General features: G+C 39.6%; 1 protein-coding gene across 10 annotated transcripts in view; it reads left to right on the top strand.

Annotated features, from left to right (window-relative positions):
- Positions 1-1,092: 1,092 nt before the first annotated feature.
- The window catches only part of YTHDC1 (YTH N6-methyladenosine RNA binding protein C1), a 42,904-nt gene continuing 19,967 nt past the window's right edge, over positions 1,093-24,029 (top strand). The window contains exons 1-18 of one of the 10 annotated variants that reach the window (XM_035546033.2): positions 1,099-1,229; positions 2,806-2,940; positions 5,104-5,205; positions 5,838-6,166; positions 6,298-6,646; positions 8,013-8,102; positions 8,612-8,665; positions 9,278-9,372; positions 11,892-12,000; positions 12,100-12,217; positions 13,279-13,363; positions 15,235-15,401; positions 17,945-18,027; positions 19,514-19,550; positions 19,643-19,682; positions 19,787-19,849; positions 21,491-21,625; positions 22,346-22,553. In XM_035546033.2, coding sequence (XP_035401926.1) covers positions 1,202-1,229; positions 2,806-2,940; positions 5,104-5,205; positions 5,838-6,166; positions 6,298-6,646; positions 8,013-8,102; positions 8,612-8,665; positions 9,278-9,372; positions 11,892-12,000; positions 12,100-12,217; positions 13,279-13,363; positions 15,235-15,401; positions 17,945-18,027; positions 19,514-19,550; positions 19,643-19,682; positions 19,787-19,849; positions 21,491-21,625; positions 22,346-22,553 — 2,227 coding nt within the window. In that variant the 5' untranslated portion in view covers positions 1,099-1,201. Of the gene's footprint in view, positions 1,230-1,983; positions 2,003-2,805; positions 2,941-5,103; positions 5,206-5,837; positions 6,167-6,297; positions 6,647-8,012; positions 8,103-8,611; positions 8,666-9,277; positions 9,373-11,891; positions 12,001-12,099; positions 12,218-13,278; positions 13,364-15,234; positions 15,402-17,944; positions 18,028-19,513; positions 19,551-19,642; positions 19,683-19,786; positions 19,850-21,490; positions 21,626-22,154; positions 23,303-24,029 lie in introns of those variants that run through there. The other 9 variants (XM_035546040.2, XM_035546047.2, XM_035546055.2 and 6 more) reach the window with 9 other exon arrangements.

Consider the following 24,029-nt stretch of genomic DNA (forward strand, 5'->3'; position numbering starts at 1 on the left):
ACACGCTCCAGGGCCTCGATGACCTTCTTGTAGTGAGGGGCCCAAAGCTGAACACAGCGCTCAAGGTGCGGCCTCACCAGAGCAGAGCACAGGGGGACGATCACCTCCCTGGTCCTGCTGGCTGCACTATTCCTGATACAAGCCAGGATGCTGTTGGCCTTCTTGGCCACCTGGGCACACTGCCAGCTCATGTTCAGGTGAGTGTCAATCAACACCCCCAGATCCTTTTCCTCTGCACAGCTTTCCAGCCACTCTGCCCCAAGCCTGTAGGGCTGCATGGGGTTGTTGTGGCCAAAGTGCAGGACCCGGCACTTAGCCCTGTTGAACCTCATCCCATTGGCCTCTGCCCATTGATCCAACCTGTCCAGGTCCCTCTGCAGGCCTTCCTACCCTCCAGCAGATCGACATTTCCCCCCAACTTGGCATCCTCTGCAAACTTTCCTCCTCTATACTTTTTTTTCCTCCTTCCCTACACCTGATCCCCCAGCACAGAGGGCAGCCCCAAACCCTGCTTCAATACAACGCCAGCGAGCCCCCACTAACAGCAGGCAGTAATGGCATCACCCTCCACACACTCTTTTCTTTTCCCTTCCCTTCCTTTCCCTTTTTTCCCCCTTCCCTTCCCTTCCTTTCCCTTTTCCCCCCTTCCCTTTTCTTCCCTCCCTTTCCTTTCCCTTTTCCCCTTCCTTTCCCTTTTCTTCTCTTCCTTTCCATTTTTCCCCTTCTTTTCCCTTCCCTTTTCCCCTTCCTTTCCCCCTTTCCCCTTCCTTTCCCTGTTTTTCCCTTCCCTTTTTTCCCTTCCCTCTTTTTCCCTTCCTTTCCCTCTTTTCTTTTCCCTTCCTTTTTTTCCCTCTTTTTCCCTTCCCTTTTTTCCCCTTCCCTTTATTTTCCCTTTCCCCCCTTCCTTTTCCCTTTCCCCCCTTTTTTTCCCCTTTTCCCCTTCCTTTCCCTTCGCTCCTTCCCTCCCCCCCCAACTACGCATGCGCACACCGCGCAGCGCGGCCAGACCTTTGCGCACACCCCCCCCCAACCGCCCCTTACCACCGCGCATGCGCTGCCGGGCGCCATTTCCCCCCCCCCCCCCCTTCCTCCGCCGGTGACGCGCTGCGCGTAAACAGCGCGGTGCCCGGTGGGAGGGGAGGCGTTGGGTGCAGGAAGAGGGCGCCGCCATCTTAGGCGTTCGGCGCGTCGCGGCGGCGGGATGGCGGCGGACAGCCGGGAGGAGAAAGGTAGCCCCGGGGGACGGGCTGGGGGCGGGAGCCGGGGCCCGGGGCGAGCGGGCGGGGCGGGCGGGCGGGGAGGTTTGGTGCCCCTCGGCGGAGCCGTCTGTCCCCAGCCGGGCCTGCTCGGTCGCTGACGCCGGGCCTTCGTCCTGTGAGGCGCCCGTGAGGAAAGCGGCGGGCACCAGAGGCTCGCTCCGGGGGCGGTTTTTGCGGCTTTGGGATGTGGTGCGTGGGGGCAGGACTTTCGTGAGGGGATGGGGACCTGGTACCCTAACAGCGGGCTCGGGGCAAGGTGACTGCAGTAGCGGGAGCGAGGCAGAGGGCGGCGAGGTTCGTTGTGCTGCAGGCGGGTTGCTGCTGGTTATCTTCATGCAGAACTATCTGATTTTCGTTAGTTTTTTCCTTAATTTCCTATATTTTTTCTTAAGTTTTTCCATTAAGAGATGTAGTTACTTTGTCAAGCAGAAGCTGGCAGTGCAGTATTCGTTGAGTGCTTTCTGCTCACTCTTCCTGTCTTCCCTGCAGTCCCTTAAGCTTACCGGGCACTGTGGGTAAATAAGTTTGAAATAAAAGAATTGAACGTTTCCAGGGCAACGTATATTCTGAATGCTCAGAACAGGCTGTCACTCTGTGCGGAAGCTGAAGTGATCCACGTGTTGTCTGTGAGGTTATACGAGTCAGTCCTCGCTAAATTGACGTTAAAGATATGAAAACATACGTCAGATGTTGCGGGTTGCTGTCTGGTGGTTAGCACAGATTATAGTCATCTTATTAAAAAGGTAAAGGATGCTGGTAGTGATGTTCGTTGGTTTGCATCATTCTGGATTTCTGTGGAATGCATTTCATCTAAAACTTCTTGCTGGGTAGCTGGCTGTGAATTGTCATTCACCATTTGTGAGAACGGTGAAAGTCTGCTGTGTTTAGTATTTATTGAGAAACTGGAAAATTCCCACTAGGTTTTGTTAGAGCTGATGAGTAAAATTATCTCTGATATTTGATTCTTAGCTTTATTATTGTAATACTGGTGGGGTAGGATATGTTTGGGATGTTCTGGAATAGATTTTAGCAGCCATTCTAGGAAAACAGTAAAATTGAAATATGTACTGTTGGATTCTTAAACTTTTTCTCATATAACCATTTATCCAGATGGGCTTGATTTTTTTGTGTGTATTTAGGATGTGTGTTGGGGTTTTCTGTTTAATCATTGACAGTGGTCAGGTCATGAGTAGCAAACAAGAAATGTTTCTATGTTTTGTATTTTAATTTGCTCTTAACTTGCTGCTCTGTGAAAGGATGGATTCTGATTGGATAGCAGATGTTAATAAACGTTTGTTTGTAACTGAATTTATTTTTACTGAAAATGCAATGTTATTTCTGTACTCCATCTAAAAGAGAACTGCTGTTTCACTGCTTAGGGAAAGTGGAAATAAATCTCACTGACCCTTTCAGTTTTAAATTGCGTGGTCTTATCCCCTCTGTTTGCCAACTCAGATTCTTGTTTGGACCCTTCCTTGAATAGATCTAACTCTTTTGGCCAGCAAAGGAAAAACACCCTCCCCAGGTTACTTTCCTGCTGTTTCAGGTGAGTTAAATTTGTTCATGGAGGGATCCAACACACCCCGGAGTCAACATAAGATGAGTTGCAGGAGAGCCCAGTTGGGAGTGTCTGTAGTGAAATGGACCCATGTGGACCTTCCCCCTTCAGCAGTGATGAACTGTAAGAAATCTGTCCCTCTACTGTTTTTCTGTTTCTTTTTTTTTGTGCTTTTCCTGATGCTTATCTTGATCTCTCTGAGATAATTTAGCTGATCAGGTTGAATGCTTAACAGTGACAGCTCAGCGAGTGGAATCATTTTATGGAGGTCAGTTGAGCAGTATACCTGATGCAGGCAGCAGATGGGAACTCTGTGGTCAGATTGCCATTTTTGCATCAGCAGGCTGCTAAATAATTCTGGAAATTTCTTGGGAGTCAGATGCATCACAGAAAGGGGGGAAGACCAGTTCCTGCATCTGTCCTTTGAATACTTTTTTAGGGTTCTGACTACAAATCAGGCCCGCCTAACCCTGAAAGGGGTTGTCAGTCTATGTCAGACGTGGTTATTCCATAAAAATTTTATTTTCTCATTTATTTTTGAACCAGCTCATACCTGAGTATTTTAACACCTCTGAATGCTACTGCAGTAGCTAGGTTAAATATAGTTTACTGGAGCATGTTGTTGCCTCACTAAAACAGAGTGAAGGCTGAGGCTCAGTATTTGTGGTCTGAGGTGGGTTCTAATCCCAGGAGGCCTTTTTTAAATTGGTCTCCAGTAACAAAATTTTGTGTTGAGAACTTGCCTAGCCCTTTGTGGGGAAACATGATGCAAGCCAGGAAACTGCAACCCATGTTTAGCAGTTGCACAGCCATCAGCCTGGCTCTTACATTTCTCATCATTAAAAGCAAAAATATTTGCTGTGGGTATATATGTATCTACAAGCATCAAGGTCTGCTCCCAAATGAATTACAGTGTAGCTTTGTGATATTTGAATGTCCTCTGACTGTAAACTGCCAGGGAAAAGCTTGATCCACCTCTCTCTGCACCACTTCCTTTGCATCATTTACAGCAGCCATGCAGTTCAGTGACCACTTGTACATTCCCCTGCCACAGAAAAAGTGAAGAAGTGCCAGCAGGGAGGCTAGCACACATAGTGACTTCAGATTCAGGTGTTTATAGTAGAGATAAAAATTATAATATTAACTTTTTTTTAGTACTAAGCTGTAAAACTCATCTTGTGGCACAGCTCAAGAATTTGAGATAAACAAATTACCATACTCCGGACGGCTTTGTTTACTGCTTTACCACGATTTTGTCCAGCATAAGAATACTGACCTGCTGCTTTTTAATGTGCTGCATAGTACCTTCTGCAGATACTGTCAGTAGCTGAATCCCTGGAATTTGCTCTGCTTTCCTTTTCTGAAACAGAAAATAGAATCACGGACAGTAATATAGAGTGAAAGAACTCAGAATTCCAGAGTTTAGGAGAAGTAACATGGGATTCTAAATTAATACTTTCTCTATTATATTTCCATTTGCATACTTACACTTAGTCCAGTCTTACTTTGAAAGTGATTGGAATATTGATCTGCTGTCTTACATCTGATGAATCTTTTTACTAGAATTGCCACACATTCCCATTGGTTTCACTCAAAGTGAAGCAGAGCTGGAAGCAGTGACAAGTTTTAAAAGTTGTGTGACCAAGTGTGGTCATTTACTATCTCTAGCATGAATTTCCTTAACTTTTTGCCCTGGTGATTAAAATGAATTAGTTATTTTTTTTTCAGAGCAACTCAGAATTATGTAGCAAATAAGTATTTCTTTCCACTTCTTCAGTGGATTGACCTAGTTTATGCTCTTGTTAGCTTATCTTGCCCTTCTGTGGCTTTTTCCTTGGAGGTGAACCACAAAATTCCCCTCCTAACACAGCAGTGAGAACAAAAATAGCAGGGCAGAATTTGCAAGTTCTTCAGGATTTGAAGTAGGAAGATCCCTCCTCTTTTCTTATGGCACTTAGGCTATCGCCCACTCTCCTTTTTCTCTGTTTTTGAACAGGCTTTTTTGTTAGGCTTGCATTTTTAGGTCAGCTTTGTAAAGCTTATGTGATGTGAGGAACCAAGCTGGACCTTATTTAGAGGCCTAAATGCATTCTGTGACATCTTAATTGTTTTATTGGGTTTGCTCAATCCATCCAACTGAAGTTGTGGACAAAATCAAGACATTAATTTTTGCCACGTGACAGATCTGTAACCCTAAAGGAAATGTTCTGGTTTATAAATAACTAGTTCTACTGTAGTTGGCATCTTCAGACTCATTATGGTTGTTTTTAACTCTTCTGCTTCCAGATGGTGAACTGAATGTCCTGGATGACATTTTGACTGATGCTCCTGACCAAGATGATGAGTTATATAACCCCGATAGTGAGCAAGATAAAAGCGAAAAAAAGGGTAGGTGACTATAGTAGTGGATGTTCTATACAAAAGTAAATGACTAAAAAAAATAAGTCTGTCTTAACAGGGTTAAAGTCTTTGAATAAGCAGTTTTTATAACTAGCTTCAAAGAGTGAAAGAGTCCAAAAAAGCCTTTATTTCACAGGGATCTACTTTTTCACCAAACCTTCCAGACAAACGTTTAACTAGGTCTCCTTTAATCATAGAAGCAGTTGTGGAGTCTGCCTTGTCATGAGTGTATTTGCCATTAGGAAAAGACTGTACCATTTGCTTTAATGGAGTGAAATGGAGCAAGGCAGTCCCAAAGTCCCTTTCGGGCTCAGTTGCTAGTTTGGCTTTAGACCAATCCCGTAAGAATTTAATTTAGTGTTCCCATACATAAAATTTAGAAGACGCCTACCAAAGCCTAAAGGATTAGTTGGATATCCTAAAGGATAGTAATATGCCCTTTTTAGAGCGTTAGCTGTTCCGAACAGGCAGTATTGAGTGTTGTTGCAAAGCTTACACCTGGAAGATGGTACCTGTGACAGCAACAGGGGATTTACCGAAGTAGAGAAAGTGGGAGTCTCTGCAGAGTTTTTGGTATTACATGCAAAATAACGTTGAGCTTGGTATCTCTTTTGTTTAAGGATCAAAAAGAAAAAGTGACAGGCTGGAAAATGCTGAAAGCAAGAGACAAAAACCTTCTCTGCATTCATCAAGGCAGATGATGCCAAAGCCTCCTAGTTCATCAGTTAGCAATAACAAGAGAATAGTGAGTACGAAAGGAAAGCCAATATCAGAATACAAGAATGAGGAGTATCAGAGGTCTGACAGAAACAAGCGCCCAGATGGTGATCGAAAGACGCGCATGTCAAGCAGTTCCAGGGATCCTTATAAAGGACAGCCAGAAAAGACTTGCATGAGGAAGAGGGATCTTGACAGAAGGGCAAAGTCTTCCACACCAGATGGTTCAGAGGTATTAAATGTTCTTGCTGCCTTATAAGTAAAACAATTATAAGACCTTTTATAAGGCACATTTTCTTAGGACTGTGTGTGCATCGTGACAGTCTTATATGTCCACTGATTCACTTTTTCTTTAAACATCAGAGAATCAGACATGATGTGGATAGAAGACCAAGCAGATCCAGCCATTCTTCTAAAGAAGAGGTGAACTCTGAGGAATATTGTTCAGATCATGAGACTGGCAGTAGTGGCTCCTCTGAACAAGGCAATACAGAAAATGAGGGAATGGAAGAAGAGGAAGATGATGAAGGGGAGGAGGATGAAGAGGTGGAGGAAGATGGGGAAGAGGATGAAGAAGAGTATGAACAGGATGAGAGAGATCAGAAGGAAGGAAATGACTATGACACACGGAGTGAAGCCAGTGATTCTGATTCTGAATCTGCCTCGTTCACAGATGGATCAGTCAGATCTGCGTCTGGTTCAGATGCGTCAGGTAGGTGACATTTAGCATGCTAGTCTGAAACACCTTGCCATGGAAAATTTGGCTACTTTTAAAAATACCACTTCCTGACCATGCCAAAAGTAGATCTTAACAGCACAAGTCATTAAGATCTTAATTTTGAAACATCATAAGGAAGGAAGAATCTTACTGGAAAGTGGTCTTTCATTACAGGAAAACTTGTGGAAATCAGGATTTCTTTGATGAAGATTTGTGTTGTTCTTGATTGCTTTGGCCTTACTGCTAAGTGCTTTGAAATCTTAGAGATAATATTTTCTTAGTTCATCGTTTCTTAGTTAATATTTTCCTTGTGACTTAACTTCCCATGCAACTTATTTTAAGCTGGTGATGAGCTATTCTGTATTCATGTAGAGAAGTTACAAGGTAGACTGATGCAGGCAGAGCACTGTCTTCTCCACAGAAGGTACTATGTTAGACAGATGAGCTTAAATAGTGGCTGCCTTCAGCATAACAAGTCTAAGTTGAAATGATTAGCTATTAAGACAAACTTTGCTTAAAACTTTTCTCTTATTCTAAAACTAGAAAAAAATGCTTCACAGCTGTGTAGTGTAACCAGTGCTGACATACAGATAAGAGTTTTTAATGACATAAATACTGCATGGTTTGGAAGATTTCAAGTTCATGCAGACCTATCTTCCAAGTAAAGCTGAACATTATTCCCCTTAGTTGTCTTTATACAAGCAGACGTAAAGGGTTTGGATCGAGTAAGCCTTGGAAAAGGTGATCTCTGTATTGTAATTTCTGCACAGTGGAGAAACTGGTACTGTTCTGTGTTTTCTTGTTTTGTTTTTCAAATAAGAAAGAGGCTTACAGTCTCCTGTTGAGATTCCTCTAATATAACTTCCTGGTCTAAAGTCTCCATAGGTGGCCTTTCTCTTTAACATCTGTCTTTGATTTGGTTTTATGGAGGACTGTAAGGTGTAATGAAAAGACAAAGATGTAATAGTTTTTCAGAAAATGCCCACAATATAACATAACTCTCTTTAGAGTGGAAAAAACTGCCTGTGTGCCACAGTGCTTTGTTTTCCTATCTCTTTTCCTTTTGTTGAGCTCTGAGAAAGCAAGCCCATGTCACTATCAGAGCTTGTGCTCTGTGTTGCAAATTTGGCTGAAGGCAGGAGAGAACTAAACTTCCCTTACTAGAACACCCAGGAGATTAATTCTGTCTCAAAACTTCACATGCAATTCCTAGATTTGTGGCATTTTTCGTCTTTTTGTGAATTGAAGGCTTGGCTACTTAGCATTTGCTTGTTCTGTGCGTGCTACTTATTTGAATTTGCCTGCCGCTTGATGTTTAAAATATTGCTGTTATTTGTTATATTTTTTTCTTTTTTTTTAGATGAGAAAAAGAAGGAAAGGAAGAGAGCTAGAGGTATCTCTCCAATTGTTTTTGATAGAAGTGGAAGTTCTGCATCAGAATCCTATGCAGGTATTTTTTCCTTTTATTGCTTGTTGTCCTGACTTGCATCAAATCTTAATGTGTAATCTAAAATAAATGTAACTGGCTGTAGAGATTTATGGGGTATGTAGCTTTGTATAATTTGGTATTGACTTCTGGCATGTTGTGTGTGGATACCTTTGGGGGGGAAGTAGGCTTTCTTGTTACTTTAATGCTATTCTGTTGCTTAAGTGGAATTTTCACTTTTTTTTAAACTTGGAAGATGATGATTCAGTGACTAGTTTTCTGAGTAGGAAACTGTTCAAATACTACTTAAAAAAAACAAACCCAAACCAAACAACCCAAAACCAAACAATAAAAACAAACAAATCAAAACAAAACACTCGTGCACATTGAACAGTATTTTTTTTGTGTGTGTGGGTGCGCGCCAGAAAGCATAATTTGTCATGAATGAAAATTGTATGTGACAAGGCTGTAGAAATTGTATATTATCTCTATTAAGGCTCAATCTGAACAAAATGTACTTTGGCTAAACACAGGTTCAGAAAAGAAGCATGAGAAATTATCATCTTCCGTTCGTGCTGTCCAAAAAGGTATCATTTAAATTTGAATTTTTTAATGCATGCCCCATAGCAAGCCATTGTCTGTGTTCATTAAATTACGTGTAAGTAGTAATGTTCCGATATAAATCAATTTGAGCACATAATTATTGTGAGCATAAATAAATTTTAAGCTACTTTTGCATGTGTTGAGACCGAAATACAAAAAATTCAGCTGATTTACTCGTAGCAGAAACAGAAAAGCAAGAAATGATGTGCTTTCATTTGAAAAGAACGTTTCAGTAGTCTCTATTGAAGGATTAATGTTGATACAAATGTTTCCTACTGTTCATTCAAAGATTCTTAACAAAATACAAGTAAGTCCTATATATCGGAACATCACTGAATTGTGCTGATCTTATTTTTATTTTTTCTTTACCTGAATATCTGAGTTTTAGTTTTGGTTTGACTTTCCCTTTGCATTTTGTACTCTACAGCTTAGACTTCAAGTTTTGAGTTGGGTGGTTGACTGTCTTGATACATAGGTAGGAACGGGGTGGGATCCGGTGTATTTTGAAGGAAGCAAACAATTATCTACACTGACAGCAACACTTTTGAAAACTGTCAATATTTACAGTTCTGCTTATTTGACACTTTGTTTTTCAGACCAAACAAGTAAACTTAAATACATTCTCCAGGATGCAAGATTCTTTCTCATCAAGAGTAATAACCATGAAAACGTATCGCTTGCTAAAGCAAAGGTAAGTTAAATTTTCTTCAAACTGATCACCTTGAGTATTTTGAAACACAGCTTACTATAGAAAAATATACTGATTTATGCATTCTTTTCTCTGTTGCACAGATCTTGGTAGAGACGAGAATGAAATGTTCCTTGATTCTTTAAGGGTAGCTACTCTGCTTCCACTGTAGTCTAGAGAAGTTTCTGAACCATCAGTTATTTATCTTGATGGAGTACTCTTAAAAAGGGGCCTTAAGCCATGGGAGAGTTAAGACTGGAGTTTAATGTGCTTCTGAAAACGTTGAGGGAGCAGCAGGCAGTGGATAGCTGTTTCAAGAAACTTTCTGCTTTTTGAAAGGCATTTTCCTCCTCTGCCCAACAAATCTGAGGTGCTGTAGCCTGATGCTATGTTTGGAATGTGACTCTTCACGATACTTTTCTGAAAAACTGATCGTTTTTAAGGTCAACAGTTGCAAAATACAATGAATGTATGCAGTGTTGGTATTTTTCCAATGTGCGCAAAGTTGAATATTAAAATTCAAAAAGTAAAGTAATAATGTAAAAATAATAATAAATATTTAATATCATACTTAAAAAATAAAAATAATAGTTTTTGTAGTCAGCTGATTGCATTTTTGTTCAGAATTTATAGAAAATGATTTTGTGCCTTTTTTTAAGTTGTTTACAGCTTTTCAAAAGTTATTGTAACAATTGTGTTATCAGGTTATGAGTTAGGGACAGTGGCATTCTTTGAATAAATTCAGCACTATGGGTCTCCCGCTTCTTATGATTTGGGGGAGCTTTCCATTTCAGTGCTATGGTTTTTTTCTTTGGAATTTGCTCTGTGCATTACATCTTCCTCTGCGATCAGACAGGTTTCATGACAGGTAAGGGATAAGCAGTGATAATATGGGATGGATCATCTTTCTCTGCTTGGTGATGCTGAGCTGTTGGCCTCTGTAGCGAGCAGATTTGAGCCCTTTGTCTGGGTCACAACATTGTTTGGATGGGTGATCTGCTATCCTGGTTACTGTTCCCTTAAGGACAGAAATTCTGTGGGTAGGATCTTATATGCATGTTCCTTACTGGAGCATGAAGTTTCTTTCTCTGGGCTTCCTCCATTAGATCTTGGCGATGTAGTATTACGTACTGATCTGTCAGTACCTGTCAGCTGCAATAGAGGCCAAATTCTGTCATGTTACAGAAGCAGAATAGAAAGGATGCACAGTTACTTAATGCTCTGTGGTCCACCAGTGCTTGAGAGGCAGCAAGGATGTTGTGGCCCTGGCCATTTGCTAGGCTTTAAAGGGATGTCCTGGGTGGACAGTAGCTCTGTTGGAGGTATTTGAGCCATCTTCCCAATGCCTTCTGAAGGTTGCAACAGTTTTCTAGTTCCTAAAGTTCTTGGAGTAGATATTTTGTCTCTTCATATATTGACACCAGCACTTTGCAACTGCATTGGCTTTGCAAGTGCACTGGCTTTTGTGCAGCCAGTGTAAGAGGTTGTTCTAACTCACAGCGTGCTTTCATGAACAGCCTAAAGCATATACATCTAACTAAAAGCTAGTAACAGGTTAAAACGAAATAGTTCTCTGGTGACTGTATTCTAATGAATTTAGTTGTCACAGAGTCAGATGACCAGTAATTGAGCACAGAGTAGGACATGAAAGCATGTCTTCAATGGAAAAAAAAAAAGGACAGAAAAGAATGTTTTCTTCAGCCTCAGAATATATTCCAGTAGGTGCTGAAGTTTGAGCATATTAAACCAGCATAAGCGTCTCCTCTGTTCTGGTCCCAAGAAATGGGCTGGGGAGCGGATGTTGATGAAAAGTAGTGCAAGAAACTGGTTATTTTACAGCTTAGCTTGGTTGATAGCCTAAAGCAGGTGGGTTTTTTTTTGTTGTTTTGTATGGCTGGACGAATGGCTTATGAAAGATAAAAGTCAGGAATTAGCCAGTGGTGATGTGTGAGGCTGAACATACTGCTTTGAGTTGTATTGCCAATTTAAAATGTTTGTATGGTGTCTTTCATGTCTGGCCATTCGCTAAAAGAGTTTCAAAGTCTGCAAGCTGCCCTCTACTAATCTGTCAGGCTAACAAGGTTACTGGAATCTAGCTGCCCACCTTTTATATAGATGTTGCTGGTTTTTCCTAATACGTGTGTATTCTTAAAAATACACGAGCTTCTAAAGTGACTTGAAACACAACTTAAAAATACTAAATGCAAACATTCTTATGTTATCTGTCCATCGTAATTACAAACAACACCTTTATAAGTGGTCTAAATACATCTGCAGTGTTCATAAAAGATTGAAAAGCCATTTTTAAAAACTTTTTTCTAAAAGTTTTATCCTAGGGCAGGCTAAAAATATTTTCTGAAAGAATGATTTTAGCAGTACCATTGTCTTTCCATTATGTTTTATCTCAAAGCACTAGTTCAGTCTTGTTTTTCTCACCTGAACTACATACTTGAAATCTTTCAGCTAAATCACTTGAGATGAACTCATGTTTTGGTGTTGGGGTGGGGATTGTTTTGTTTTAGGGAGTATGGTCAACACTTCCAGTGAATGAAAAGAAGCTTAATGCTGCATTTAGATCAGCGAGGAGTGTTATTTTGATATTTTCTGTAAGAGAGAGTGGCAAATTCCAAGGTAAGGGAAAGTTAGCTTTTATCACGGTAAGTGGAAGTGAGATTTTATGTGCAGTAGCTTTCCTGTTGTCTTTGTTACAATTCATGTGAAATCCTTCAGGATTTGCAAGACTTTCTTCAGAATCCCATCATGGAGGATCACCTATACACTGGGTGCTGCCTGCAGGAATGAACGCAAAAATGTTGGGAGGTGTCTTTAAAATTGACTGGATTTGTAGGTAAATAACTGTTCATTTGTTTCTGCTTAGTAACAAGACCTAATATCATTTTTGTGTATTACTCAGTTGAGTGCTGACAGCATCCTTTTGAAAATTCATTTCAATTAGAGAACTGTCCTCCATCCCCCACATACTCATGGCCACATGTTACTGAACTTGGGATTCAGGTCTGTACCTGATGTGCACTACAGCAAATAATTTTTCTTTCTGTAGACCATTGATTAGTTTAGAGATTTTTAACATTTGAGTGTTTTCCTTCACTCATCATCTCTTGCCCTGAAACTAGAAAACGAAACTAGAAAATTATTGTGAAATTTTGGAGTAAAATCAACTGCTCACTCGTTAGACAGCTGTGGAGAAAGTGGGGAGGAATCCTGTAAGGATGGTTCTGTTTTACTGACATGGTGGCATCCGGCTGAACAAAGAAAATGCTACTGCTCTGAAATAATATATGTAATAGATTACATTATGAAGTAGTCTCTACTTGCATAATACGTAGGATGTTTGTTGATATAACTGAGTGTGTTGTAAAGAAGTCGTCTATCAGTCCAGTGAGATGCAGTGCACAAGCACTTGTGCTGACGAAGAATAAATACAGGGGAGGTGACACTTCAATTTATAGGAAAACTGAAGCTGGAAAGGACTGTAGGAAGTTATCTACTCCAACCTCCATCTCAAAGAGGGTCTAGCTTCAGAATAAGATTAGATGCTCCAGGCCTTATTTCAGTGACATTGCTATAAACAGTACATGTAGATACCACCTCACATAGAGACTGGTCAGCATATTCAGATTGTGACTGCTTATGGTACAACCTCAATATTATACAAAGACAAATTTCTTTAGTGACACAGTGTAGACTTCAATAGTTAATACTGGAATAAGACACAGTGAAATCTTCAATTCTTCAGGTATTAATATGTGCTAATACGTCCATTTAGAGACCCACCGGTACATAGGGTAACAGGATTATTCTTTTTGTAAGGTCCTATTGTATGCATTATTATTATTTTTAAGTAAAATACGAAGGCAAAGCTATAAATGATACCACTTGCATATTTAGGCGTGAATTGCCGTTCACTAAGTCTGCTCACCTGACCAATCCTTGGAACGAACATAAGCCAGTAAAGATTGGACGCGATGGACAGGTTTGTTTGTTTTCTGTTTTGTTTTTTCCTTAATAATTCATGTCTTTAGTGCTTGCTAAGTTTGTGTGTACAGAAGATTTTAAATCTCTTCAGATCAGTTACTCATTGTAGAGTACTGTGATGAGGGCAAGAAGCTTATTTTTAGTACTGTTGGGGGAGAAGGAAACAAGACAATATAATGCCAATGTTGTTGTCTTTGTGATGAAACAGTGTTCAGTGCTTCCAAACTGTGATATTTTGGGATTGAAATGTAATGTCTTGCATTGTATGGTGTGCAAACCTGTATAACATCAGTTCTTAAGAACTGGTGTTTGCAGCTGTGTTCTGCATTGCATTTTTCTTTTCTACTGTATTGCTTGGGGGTGTAGGCTCTACCATTATAAATTATATACTAGTAAATTGTAAGTGGGATGGCTCTTTGTCTTGTCAGATGTACCAGAGCGCAGGTATGTTGCTGCTGTAATCAAGTAACCCAGCCTTGATTTAAAATAATGGGTTCTGCTTTCTGAAGGCAAGATGGGAGTTGCATAATCCCTATACTGTATGGAAAATGTTAGACTCCATGCATTATTTTTCCCATAGACACATTCACTTTGTTAGGTAGCAAAAGTAAAGTGGTATTTTCTGTCATGTTCAAGTGCAGTGCGATCTCTGAAAAATGATTTCATTTAACTTTGGTTCTGTTAAATGGTCAAGGAAACAGAGTTATTTTTAATGTTTTGTCCCCTTCACTATAGAGTTGTAGATGTGGGTTTTCCATTTTTCATAAAATTACTGTACTGCTAGGTACTGGGCAAGCATGCTTGTTTTCCCAGCTTTTCCTCAGGTTATTTCATGAAGTGGTTGTTATTTATCTGTTTATATTTTGTGTAATCTCCAATGGATGTTTCTTCTGATGATGCATACACTTTCCCTCAGAACTCAAGTGAGCATCTACAATATCCTTCACTAGGGTGTTTCACAGGCCTGCTAGTCACCAGGTTGAAGAAGCCCTTTCTTGGGTTGTTTAGCACCTGTCTCCTCCTAGTTTAATTTGATGGCCCCAAGTTTCTTGCTCCAGAAAAGGGAGTCAAGTTGATTTTTGTTCGATGTTGAGTTGTTTGGAGGAGAGGGTTGCTCCCATTGTGGCTCTTGTTCTCCACACCTCACAAATTCCTCCCTTTTTTTTCCAAGGCTGAAAAATCCCCACCCATTTGGTCTTTGCATACAGGAGTTGTTCCACACATGCAGTTATCCACGTCACCTCCTTTGAAGCTTTTCCAGTTCTACTGTCCTTGTCCCTGTCCCCTCTGCCTTTTTTTCCCTTCAGAACTGCACCCAGTATTCCAGGTATGGGTGGAACATGGAATTCCAGAGTGGTATAATGATTTTCTCATTCTGTGTTCCTGTCCTAACAATCCTGAACACATGATTTGCTTGTTTTGACCACTGCCAAGTGCTAACCTAGTGTTTCATGGATCTATCATCAACTGAAGAACTCGTCTTTTTGAGTGGTAATAGTGAACTTCATCAGGCCATGGCTCTGTATGTGAAGCTAGGATGGATTTTTCTCCTACGTGTGTCACTTTTCTTTCTGTAATAGGTGATTATTTTCTTTGTGATGAAAAACAGTCCTCTGGTTTTGTAGCAAAACAGTGATGTGGCCTGTATGTCTCATGGGAAGATATGGTTGCCCCAAGTGTTGGACTAATTCATGAAAATTCTAAGTAGTCCCTAAAGAGTGGAAGGTAATGTAAGTGAATTTTGCTATGTCTCGAGTCATACTGAAATATCTTCAGTGTCTTTTTTTTAAGTGTATTTTGCTAATGTAATTGAGGAGAGTGTCTTTTCTTCGGTTTATAAACCACTACTGAACTTCTAACTAATTGTAGGAGATTGAGCCGGAATGTGGAACCCAGCTTTGTCTTCTGTTCCCTCCTGATGAAAGTATTGACTTGTATCAAGTCATTCATAAAATGAGGCACAAGAGAAGAATGCACTCACAGCCCCGATCAAGAGGACGCCCATCCCGTCGTGACCCCGTTCGGGACGTGGGAAGGTTAGAAACGTTCTTTGGACTGATAATAGGCACATGTATCAGAATAACGTGATGGAGGAATGTGATTCGTCAAAGCTTTCCCTGCGATAAAGAAGAGAGAAAATCCTCAAATCAAGCTGCATGGACAAGTTTGTGGCTTCATTGAGGATTTCACATGGTTCCCCGGTCTGTCATTTTTCAAGAGGAAAATGGGGATCTTTGCTTTTGCAGAAAAAAAAAAAAGCTCTTAAAGTGCTCTCTAGTTTAGACTAGATCATTTATTGAGATAATGCAACATGTAACACTAGCTGTAGGTAAGCTTGGATTTATTATGAGCAGGCTAGATGGAGAGAAGGAAATATTTATGTGCCAAAAATGTGTTAATATCTTGTAAAAGCCTTTTCTTTCAGGTGTGTCTCTGGATAAGCCTTATCAAATATGGGACTTTAATAAGGATCACTTAAAATTTTGCAGAAGATGCCGCCTCATTTTGAGGATAAAATATTTAAGTTATTTTGATATTCAAGAGGAGCATTATTGGGACTGTTTCAAATTGTGTCACCGTGATGTTTTAACCCCATTGCCAAATATTCTCTAACATGTAACCACTGAATTCACACATCTTGCTGAGCTTCTGAAAACAGTAGGTTCTTTCCAAAAGGGATCGAGTGGCCCTTGGAGACCCGGCAACAAACCAAACAGAATGGCTGTTGCTGTGTCTGTATATACAACCTTTCCAGATGCTGGCAGTACCTGTGGACTTAAAGTATTTTTAGAGGATCGACATGGTTATTGATCACTGCTATATGAACTTAACATCATTTTCCAGAAAAAAGGGGGTATAACTTGTTACAGAATTGGAGAAGTCTTTGCAAAGAACTGATATTAGCCCTTCTGCCAAACACCTTTTCCCTGTGTAGCCATTTTGCATACAGACTGATGTATGGTTTGGGCTGAAACCTTTGGTTGTTTCCTCTTTGTGGAAACGTCCTGTGGTAGGTACAGATACCCAACGAGAGTCCCCTTTTCCTTGAGCTTAAAAAAAGGACACTATAACGAGTAGGTAGGAGGAAACCTGGCAGCGCCCCCCTATTTTTGGCTTTAAAGGACTGAACACCAAGATGGCTTGTGAAGTTAAGCTAAGAGGTTTCCAGTGCAATAAAGTATATACAAGTGAAGGTTTTGCAATGGACTGCAAACTATACATATAACACCACCACACCTTCTCAAGCCTGCCAGGGCCTCCATTTATGTATGTGGCTTACAGCTTAAAGTCAGTAGTTGGACTACTATATGAACTGTTTCTATCATAATTTATACCGGTCGTAAATGCACTCTCAAAACTACAAGAAAGCGGTATGTTTATTCTTTACACCAGCTTCTATTTTTCTTGATCTGATTTTGCTGTAGATGCAACTGCTTTGTTTTTTGGGCTTTTTGCTCATAGTAAAGAATCTGCTTTCGTTTTAAAGAGCTTAGTAACTGGGTATGGTGGGCTTTAAAAACTGAACTTGGGAAGGGGGAGGAGAAACTACTACTCATAAAACTAAGAGAAAGCTGTGTGAGCTCATTACTCAGCAAGCAAGTTGCACAGTAATTAAGCATTATAAGAAAGTGTCAATTTCATGTCTTTGTCATAAGGAATTATATTGCTGATGGGGGATTGGATTGTAGCTGATTTGTGTTTAGAAACAGCTTTATGTTAGCATTGAAGTCTCCCATTAATGTTCATGTACCTTGATGGAGCAACATTAGCAGCCAGTTTTCAGTTCTTTCTTAAGCATAATTCTTTATTAAACATAACAGCAATGGGAATGTACGTGTTTTATAAACAGACTGCCTTCCCGAGAATGAGATTCTTAAAGAGATACCATCTCTTCCATAAGAGAACTATTCTGTATTTAAAAAAAAAGCCTTAATTATCAGGAAGTTTAAACATTCTTAAACTTTCTGTAAAAGGCACTGATACATTACTGGTAAATTGCTTAGAATAGAATTTGTTAGAAATAATATTATTGGACTATGAAGCTAGCCAAGCTGCAGTGAAAAGCAATTTCCCAATAGCATGCACAGTTTTATTTATAAATGTTATGCAAATAGACCTCTTATAGAATTCTTTACCCCATAGCTAGCAAAGTAATGTCCGTGCCTTTTGACTGTAATGGTATATTTTACCGTTTATTTTAACTGTATGCAGTAATGTAAATTCTGTTGTCCAATAGGTTGGTTCAAAATGTAATGTGAAAGTATAATGCTAAAGCCTAAGTCTGAATTTGTTTCAGACAATTCTGTTACCTTTTGTTCGTTACAAAGGTACCGTTGGTAGAGTTTCTTCCATAACTACCAAAGCACCTGTAACCAAAAGCTAACAGGAAGGTATTTAATCAGACTGTTGTATGTAATTATTTGAGGTCAAACTTAAAGCTTTAGAATAATTTGAAGCAGATGAAGTTCAGAATGGATAAATGGAGAACCTGGGCAGCTCAAGCGATTCCTTTGCGGTATTCTGCTGTGCCGAATGCTCCAAGCAACCTTGTTTAATTTCTGATATCTAATTTGTATAGGCGTCGACCAGAAGATTATGATATTCATAACAGCAGAAAGAAACCAAGGATTGACTATCCCCCTGAGTTTCACCAAAGACCAGGTTAATATCTTACCATGAAGATTTGTGTGCACCAATTCACAAGTGTTTTCTCTAGTGCATCCTCATGAATTCTAAAAGTAAACTTTTGATATGGTTGGGGTATAAAAATGGAACGTGTCCTGAGTGCTGCCTGCTGGTTTAAACCACTTCTTGCCAAAGTCTAGTGGCACTAAGCTTCACTGCTTTGAGAGAAATGAGTTAATCTAGACCGAGCCCTTCTAAGAATCTCAGAATTGTGGAAATTGTTGTGCGTGGTCCTCTCAAAAACTTTGATGTGGTTAGTTGAAATGCCTGCCAGTCACTAGGATTTGCTTGACCTACTTGCAAGTGCAGTAATAATCACATTAAAATGTTTATAAGAAATTTTCTACTGGGAAAGTTAGCTAAGATAGCCTGAGTAGTAGGCTGTATTTAGAGACAGTGGTAGACATTCAGTTGTTTTTTCAGAAATTTTTTTTACAAGTTTGATATGAGGAAGGGAGTGGGAACATTGTATTTTGCAAGAGGCTCTAATGATGGGTTTGGGAAAATAATTTTGCTGTTTTCTAGAAAGAAATGTTCACAATTGTAATGCAACAGCAATGCTCGTAATGTTGGAGATTTTTTTCGGAAAGCAAATATTACAAAATGGTTGGTTGTAATCTACAGAGACTTGCTTCACTAGTGTTAGAAATATAAATTCCGTTATTTCAGTAGTAGATTTCTAAATCTTTCTTAAGAATGTGCCTTTATCTGTCCAGCTTGATGCAAAGTTAGCATTCTTTGACACAAAAAGTATGTTTTTTGCTGCTCCCTGTCTTTCCAAGACTATTATTTAGAGTACAGAACAAAATTTTAAGAACTAATGAAGTTCAAAACCATAATTTTATTAGCAGCATAGGCATGCCTGGTGTTTTGCACCATTTTGCTGAGCTGTGAAAAGTTTACTTCCTGGAATTTACTAAAGCTGTAATAATTCTTTGTCCTGGACAGCTTTTCCAGATGGTTTTACCTTGTTTTTAAGTTTCTGTTTAGCTTTGTATTCAAAACCTAGGAAATCAGCTTTGAATCGTGGTACTCTGGGCATCTCTGTACTGAATGCATGGTTAATAAGTAGCAGCGGCCATGGGTTGACTGTCAGGGCACAGTAGCCTTCAAGCCTGTGGGCAGTTCCAATTAATTTGAAAGAAATTTCTTTGCACAGATTTCCCCTTCCATATTTGTACTGTGTGCAAGCTTCTGTGAGTGTGTATGAATATATATAAACGCACACATTTTATCTATATGTATAATTTTTTGTTACTATACTATTTTTCTTTACTGTCTACAAGAAATTTTAAGTTTGAGATTATTTTGAAACTGAATACAACAGGCATTACACTGTGTGCCAGCTACCAAATTGTAACAAGTATTACAAAATGGAAGGATAGATTCTAATAAGTATATTTTTTTAAGACTGTTATAATGAGATGGTAAATTAAATTAACACTGCTTGATGTTCGAACAGGGTATATAAAGGATCCCAGGTATCCTGAAGTAGACAGGTAAGGTGTGTTCATGCTGTTCACTTTATGTCCTGGTAACTTGTCTGTGTGGATAACTTGGATTTAGTTCTGCAAATTTTTATTCCCAACAGACGATTTTCAGGAGTTCGACGGGATGTGTTTTTAAATGGGGTAAGTTGGTGCATATTGATTTTGTGGGAACTCTTTATATTCAGCTTTCAGCACTTCCGAAGAACACTCATCACAAATATTAATATCACTGTCTTTCATTTTAGTCCTACAATGATTACGTGAGGGAATTCCACAACATGGGACCACCACCACCGTGGCAAGGAATGGTTTGTGTCTTGTTCAACTCCATTTTTCTCTAGAAAATACGGCTTTTCTGTTCCCCACTATAGGAGCCTAGTATATCTGAACTGTGCCCAACTCTTTCCTTTTCCTAAAATGTATCTTTTCTGTAATTGCGTAAAATTTTAAGGAGGAAAAATTACTTATCAAGTATCTTATATTTTTATTTTGCTCTCAGCAATAGTCCATCATTCTAGTAAGTAGTACAGCAGCAGGAATCTGTGTTGGCTTGAACCTAGAAGGAACTGAAAGCTCTGAGGAAATAGCAGATCCTTTCTGTAGCCCACGCAGGAGGGTGTGACCAAATTCTGTGTTCAGCTAAAGATTCACAATAATTGGCTTTCTTTCAGACAGCGAGTTCATCAAAGAGGTGAACTTGCTGCAGAGTCTCACAGAATGGGCTGGTGTGCTCAAGTGTTACGCAGTGGCTTGCTTTTGGCTATGGCAGTGAAGCATGAAGGAAAGTAGCAGACTGTACTGAATAGTGTAATCCAAATAAGCCACGTCATATGGCAGCCTCCACTGAAATGCACTTTTTTCCCAGTCAGATACGCATGTGTATGTGTGCACATGTATACAGTTACCTATGTTGAATTTAAGTACAAGCAAAATATCAGTTACATTCATTTGTGGTTTTGTCATCCTGTGAGGAAGAATAGTGACTGTAATTAGTTATTTTGGTTATATTTTGTTATTCTGGCTCTGAGTTGTGTCCTGATTTTGGGTAACTGTAACAAGCTTTCTGGCTCTTGTTGTGTATATTGTGAATGAGCAACAGGCTGTGCCAGATGTAGAGATGCTACTACAGCCTCTCATTTTTCTCAGCTGTAACACAGCTCTCACTTGCCATAACTGAAGGAGATCAACAGATTTTTCAGACTGGGAGGAAAATTGTTTTTTCAAACCCAGCTAAACCTGGAGAAATGATGGGAGCATCTCTTTGCTCTTCCCCATTCTGCATAATGGCCAAGTAGTCATTTTAAAATCCAGCACTTCCACCTACTTCATTTATGAGCAGCAATGCAAGCAAAAATGCTTTAGTAATATCTGAAAGAAAGACCTTACTGATTAAAGAGATGGAAGAGAAGCCAAGAGATGATTTGATTAGAAAAAAAGTAATTAAAAGAATCTGCTAGCCTTTCGTTAAATAATTTGTCTTGCAGAGTAAGCTTGTTCATTTAAAACAGGATATACCGATAAGGAATGGCACCAGAAAGAATCATTTCTGTGAGAATTTGTGGGTTTGGTCAAAAAATCATACTCCATATGCGTAGATCATTAATAAGAATTAGCAAAATGAAGTTGCAAAATTTCACCTACAGCATCACGTTGAGGCAGGTATTGAAAGGAGGTGTGTTTTGGGTCTGGGGAGGGTGTTGGCCAAACTTGTAAAAAAAAAAAAAAAAAAAAAAAAAAAAGCAATGATATGGTCTGTCATTGCTTTTTGGCAGTAAAACATAAGAAATGTTCTGCTATACGGTTAGGAGACTGTGATCAGATTTAGATGCCTGTGTTAAGTTGTTTCCACCTGAATGAAAGTAACCTCTGCTCTTAATTCCCAGCACTAAGCCTTGGGTACATACCTTTGTTTTAGAACATTCAACACATTTTATGTAACTTTCTTGTAGCCACCGTATCCAGGCATGGAGCAGCCACCACACCACCCTTACTATCAGCACCATGCACCACCACCTCAAGCTCACCCTCCATACTCAGGACATCATCCTGTACCACATGAAGCAAGATACAGAGACAAACGAGTAGTAAGTGTCCACAAAGTCAGGGGGAGACGAGCCTGCAGGCTAGAGTAGGAATAGGAGGAATTTGGAATACAGATGTAGTCTGGGACTTGTTGATTTTGAAAATACGGGTTTTAAAGTGCATTTTAGCTTTCCTTGGAAAGGTCAGTCGTAGATTGGCTAGCTATTTCCAGCATCTTTGAAAAGCGTCTCTCCCCCAGGTGACATGAAGTGCAGAATTACCAGAATGTGTTCTTGAAATGAGTTGTTTGCTTAAAATGGCATCTGGTTGTCAAGCTGTAAAACTTTTTTCCTGCTGAAGCCCAGTTTGTATAAGGATGTGGCCTTATGTCACTTCTTGCAGTCATGCACTATAAATTACTTTCTCTTCGTTAGCAGAAAAGTTTGAGTTTTATAACTTTTATGGGCATATCAAAAAACAGATCAAATTGATGAACCACTTCTGTTAGCTGACTTTGATAGCTGCTTCGCTTTCTCTTGCTGTTATCTGGCATTTGAACCCCATTTTACATATTTTCTGCTTTGTGCACAGTAGAATCATGGATCTATCATGTTGCCCTGAGGATGAGTGAAACTTTGTGGATGCTTGACATATACCTGTATATCTATAAATATATATACTTATACTGGGCTTTCTGAAGAGTTACAGCTAATCCTGTGGATAAGGGCAGAGAGGGGATTTTCATCTGGAAAAGAAAATGAACACCTGTCCTTTCATCACAGCACGACTATGACATGAGAGTGGACGACTTTCTTCGCCGCACACAAGCAGTTGTCAGCGGTCGGAGAAGCAGGCCTCGGGAGAGGGACCGAGAGCGGGAACGGGACCGTCCTAGAGATAACAGAAGAGACAGAGAACGGGACAGAGGCCGTGATCGGGAAAGGGAGAGAGAGAGGATTTGTGACCGGGACAGAGACAGAGGTGAAAGAGGTAGATACCGAAGATAATCTATCTGGAACCAGTGCTCACTTGAAACAAAAAAGCTTGTATTTTTTTGTGTGTTTACAAGTAGTATATTTTATTTCCAGCTGTCTACTTAAAGTTCGTTGTGTAGAAGGATTTATAATGACCCTCTTTATTCCAAGCATGCAGTGAACTATGAACTGGAAAAACTCAGATCAGCCAAACATAGAATACGCAAAGCTGACACAACTTGACATTTCTATTGGAGCAGAATGGGAAACAGTTAAGAATGTAGATATGGGTTAATTCTCAATAAGTGTTCATTTACTTAGTGACTTCATTCTAGGTTTTTGAATACTGATGGAAAACTGCCATATTTTTTTTGCTTTGATGTTTCCTTCCTGTAGTTTCACATGGTTCAGTGGGAGAATGCTGCTATCAAGTATGCAAATATTGAAGTATGATTTTTTGACTGTATGGCAGTGTTGTAGCAGCCTATTTTTTTCTTCTGGTTTTTAACTCTGTCTGTAAAGTCAAGTGTTTTTTCAGTCTTCAGTAATGAAAGCAATATTAAGAAGACACTATTGATACCTAATTTTTAACCTTTTTTAAAAGATCTTCCCATGTTCAGTAACATTTGGTCAATTCTTGTGTCTAGTCTCCTTCCAAAATGTATACATTGCTTGGAATGTTCACAACCTGCGTGTGTGGAACCAGAAAATATTGCTGTATTCTACATTGCTACCATTTTTTATATAAAAATAAATTGGTAACTATTGAAATGATTAAAACTCCAGATCGGGTTTCTTGGTCTTCTAAGCTTGCCAGTTTTGATGAGCTCTGGCAGTTCTAGGAAGGTATTTGTGTTCAAAAATAGTTTAAAGGTGCTTACAATGGGTGAAATTAATCCAGAAGCACGAATTTAGTAAAAGGACTGCTGCAATAAAAGGTAATTGCTTTTCTGTTTCCACAATGAAGTAGTCAACTTACATGGCTCTAGCTGATCAGAGTTATTAAGGCCTTGCATGTTTTAACTTAATAAAATGATCCTCAAGCTGATAATAGGCTGTATTCAGCCATAATCATACCTGTCTACCAAGGGTGCATTAGTCCTGTAAGGTCCAGACTCTCCTCATGTCTTCTTCATAGTGATTACTGCATCACTTGTTGTTTGTCTTAAATAGGAAATATTTGAAGCTAAATGCCAATGGTGTAAAACTGTGAAGAAAAGTAAAACTTGCAGTCTACGCTGTTCAGTTTCTGCAGCAATTTCCTAGTTCTCAAAACCTCTATGCATTAACTGTGTGGCATTTTTCGTAACCTTTCTTCAGTACTTTCTTCAGTATCTTCTATGTAACAAAGCCAAATTGCAGCACATGCTTGGAAGTCCTCCAACTCCACAGCACTAAATTCTGCAGCTCTGTTTTAATAAACTGCAATATAGGATTTACCACAGTGTGGCAGTTGTGGAAACACTGTCTTAGAACTGACAGTATTTTGGGC

Source organism: Cygnus atratus, chromosome 4 (genome assembly GCF_013377495.2).
Source record: "Cygnus atratus isolate AKBS03 ecotype Queensland, Australia chromosome 4, CAtr_DNAZoo_HiC_assembly, whole genome shotgun sequence".
NCBI lineage: Eukaryota > Metazoa > Chordata > Aves > Anseriformes > Anatidae > Cygnus > Cygnus atratus.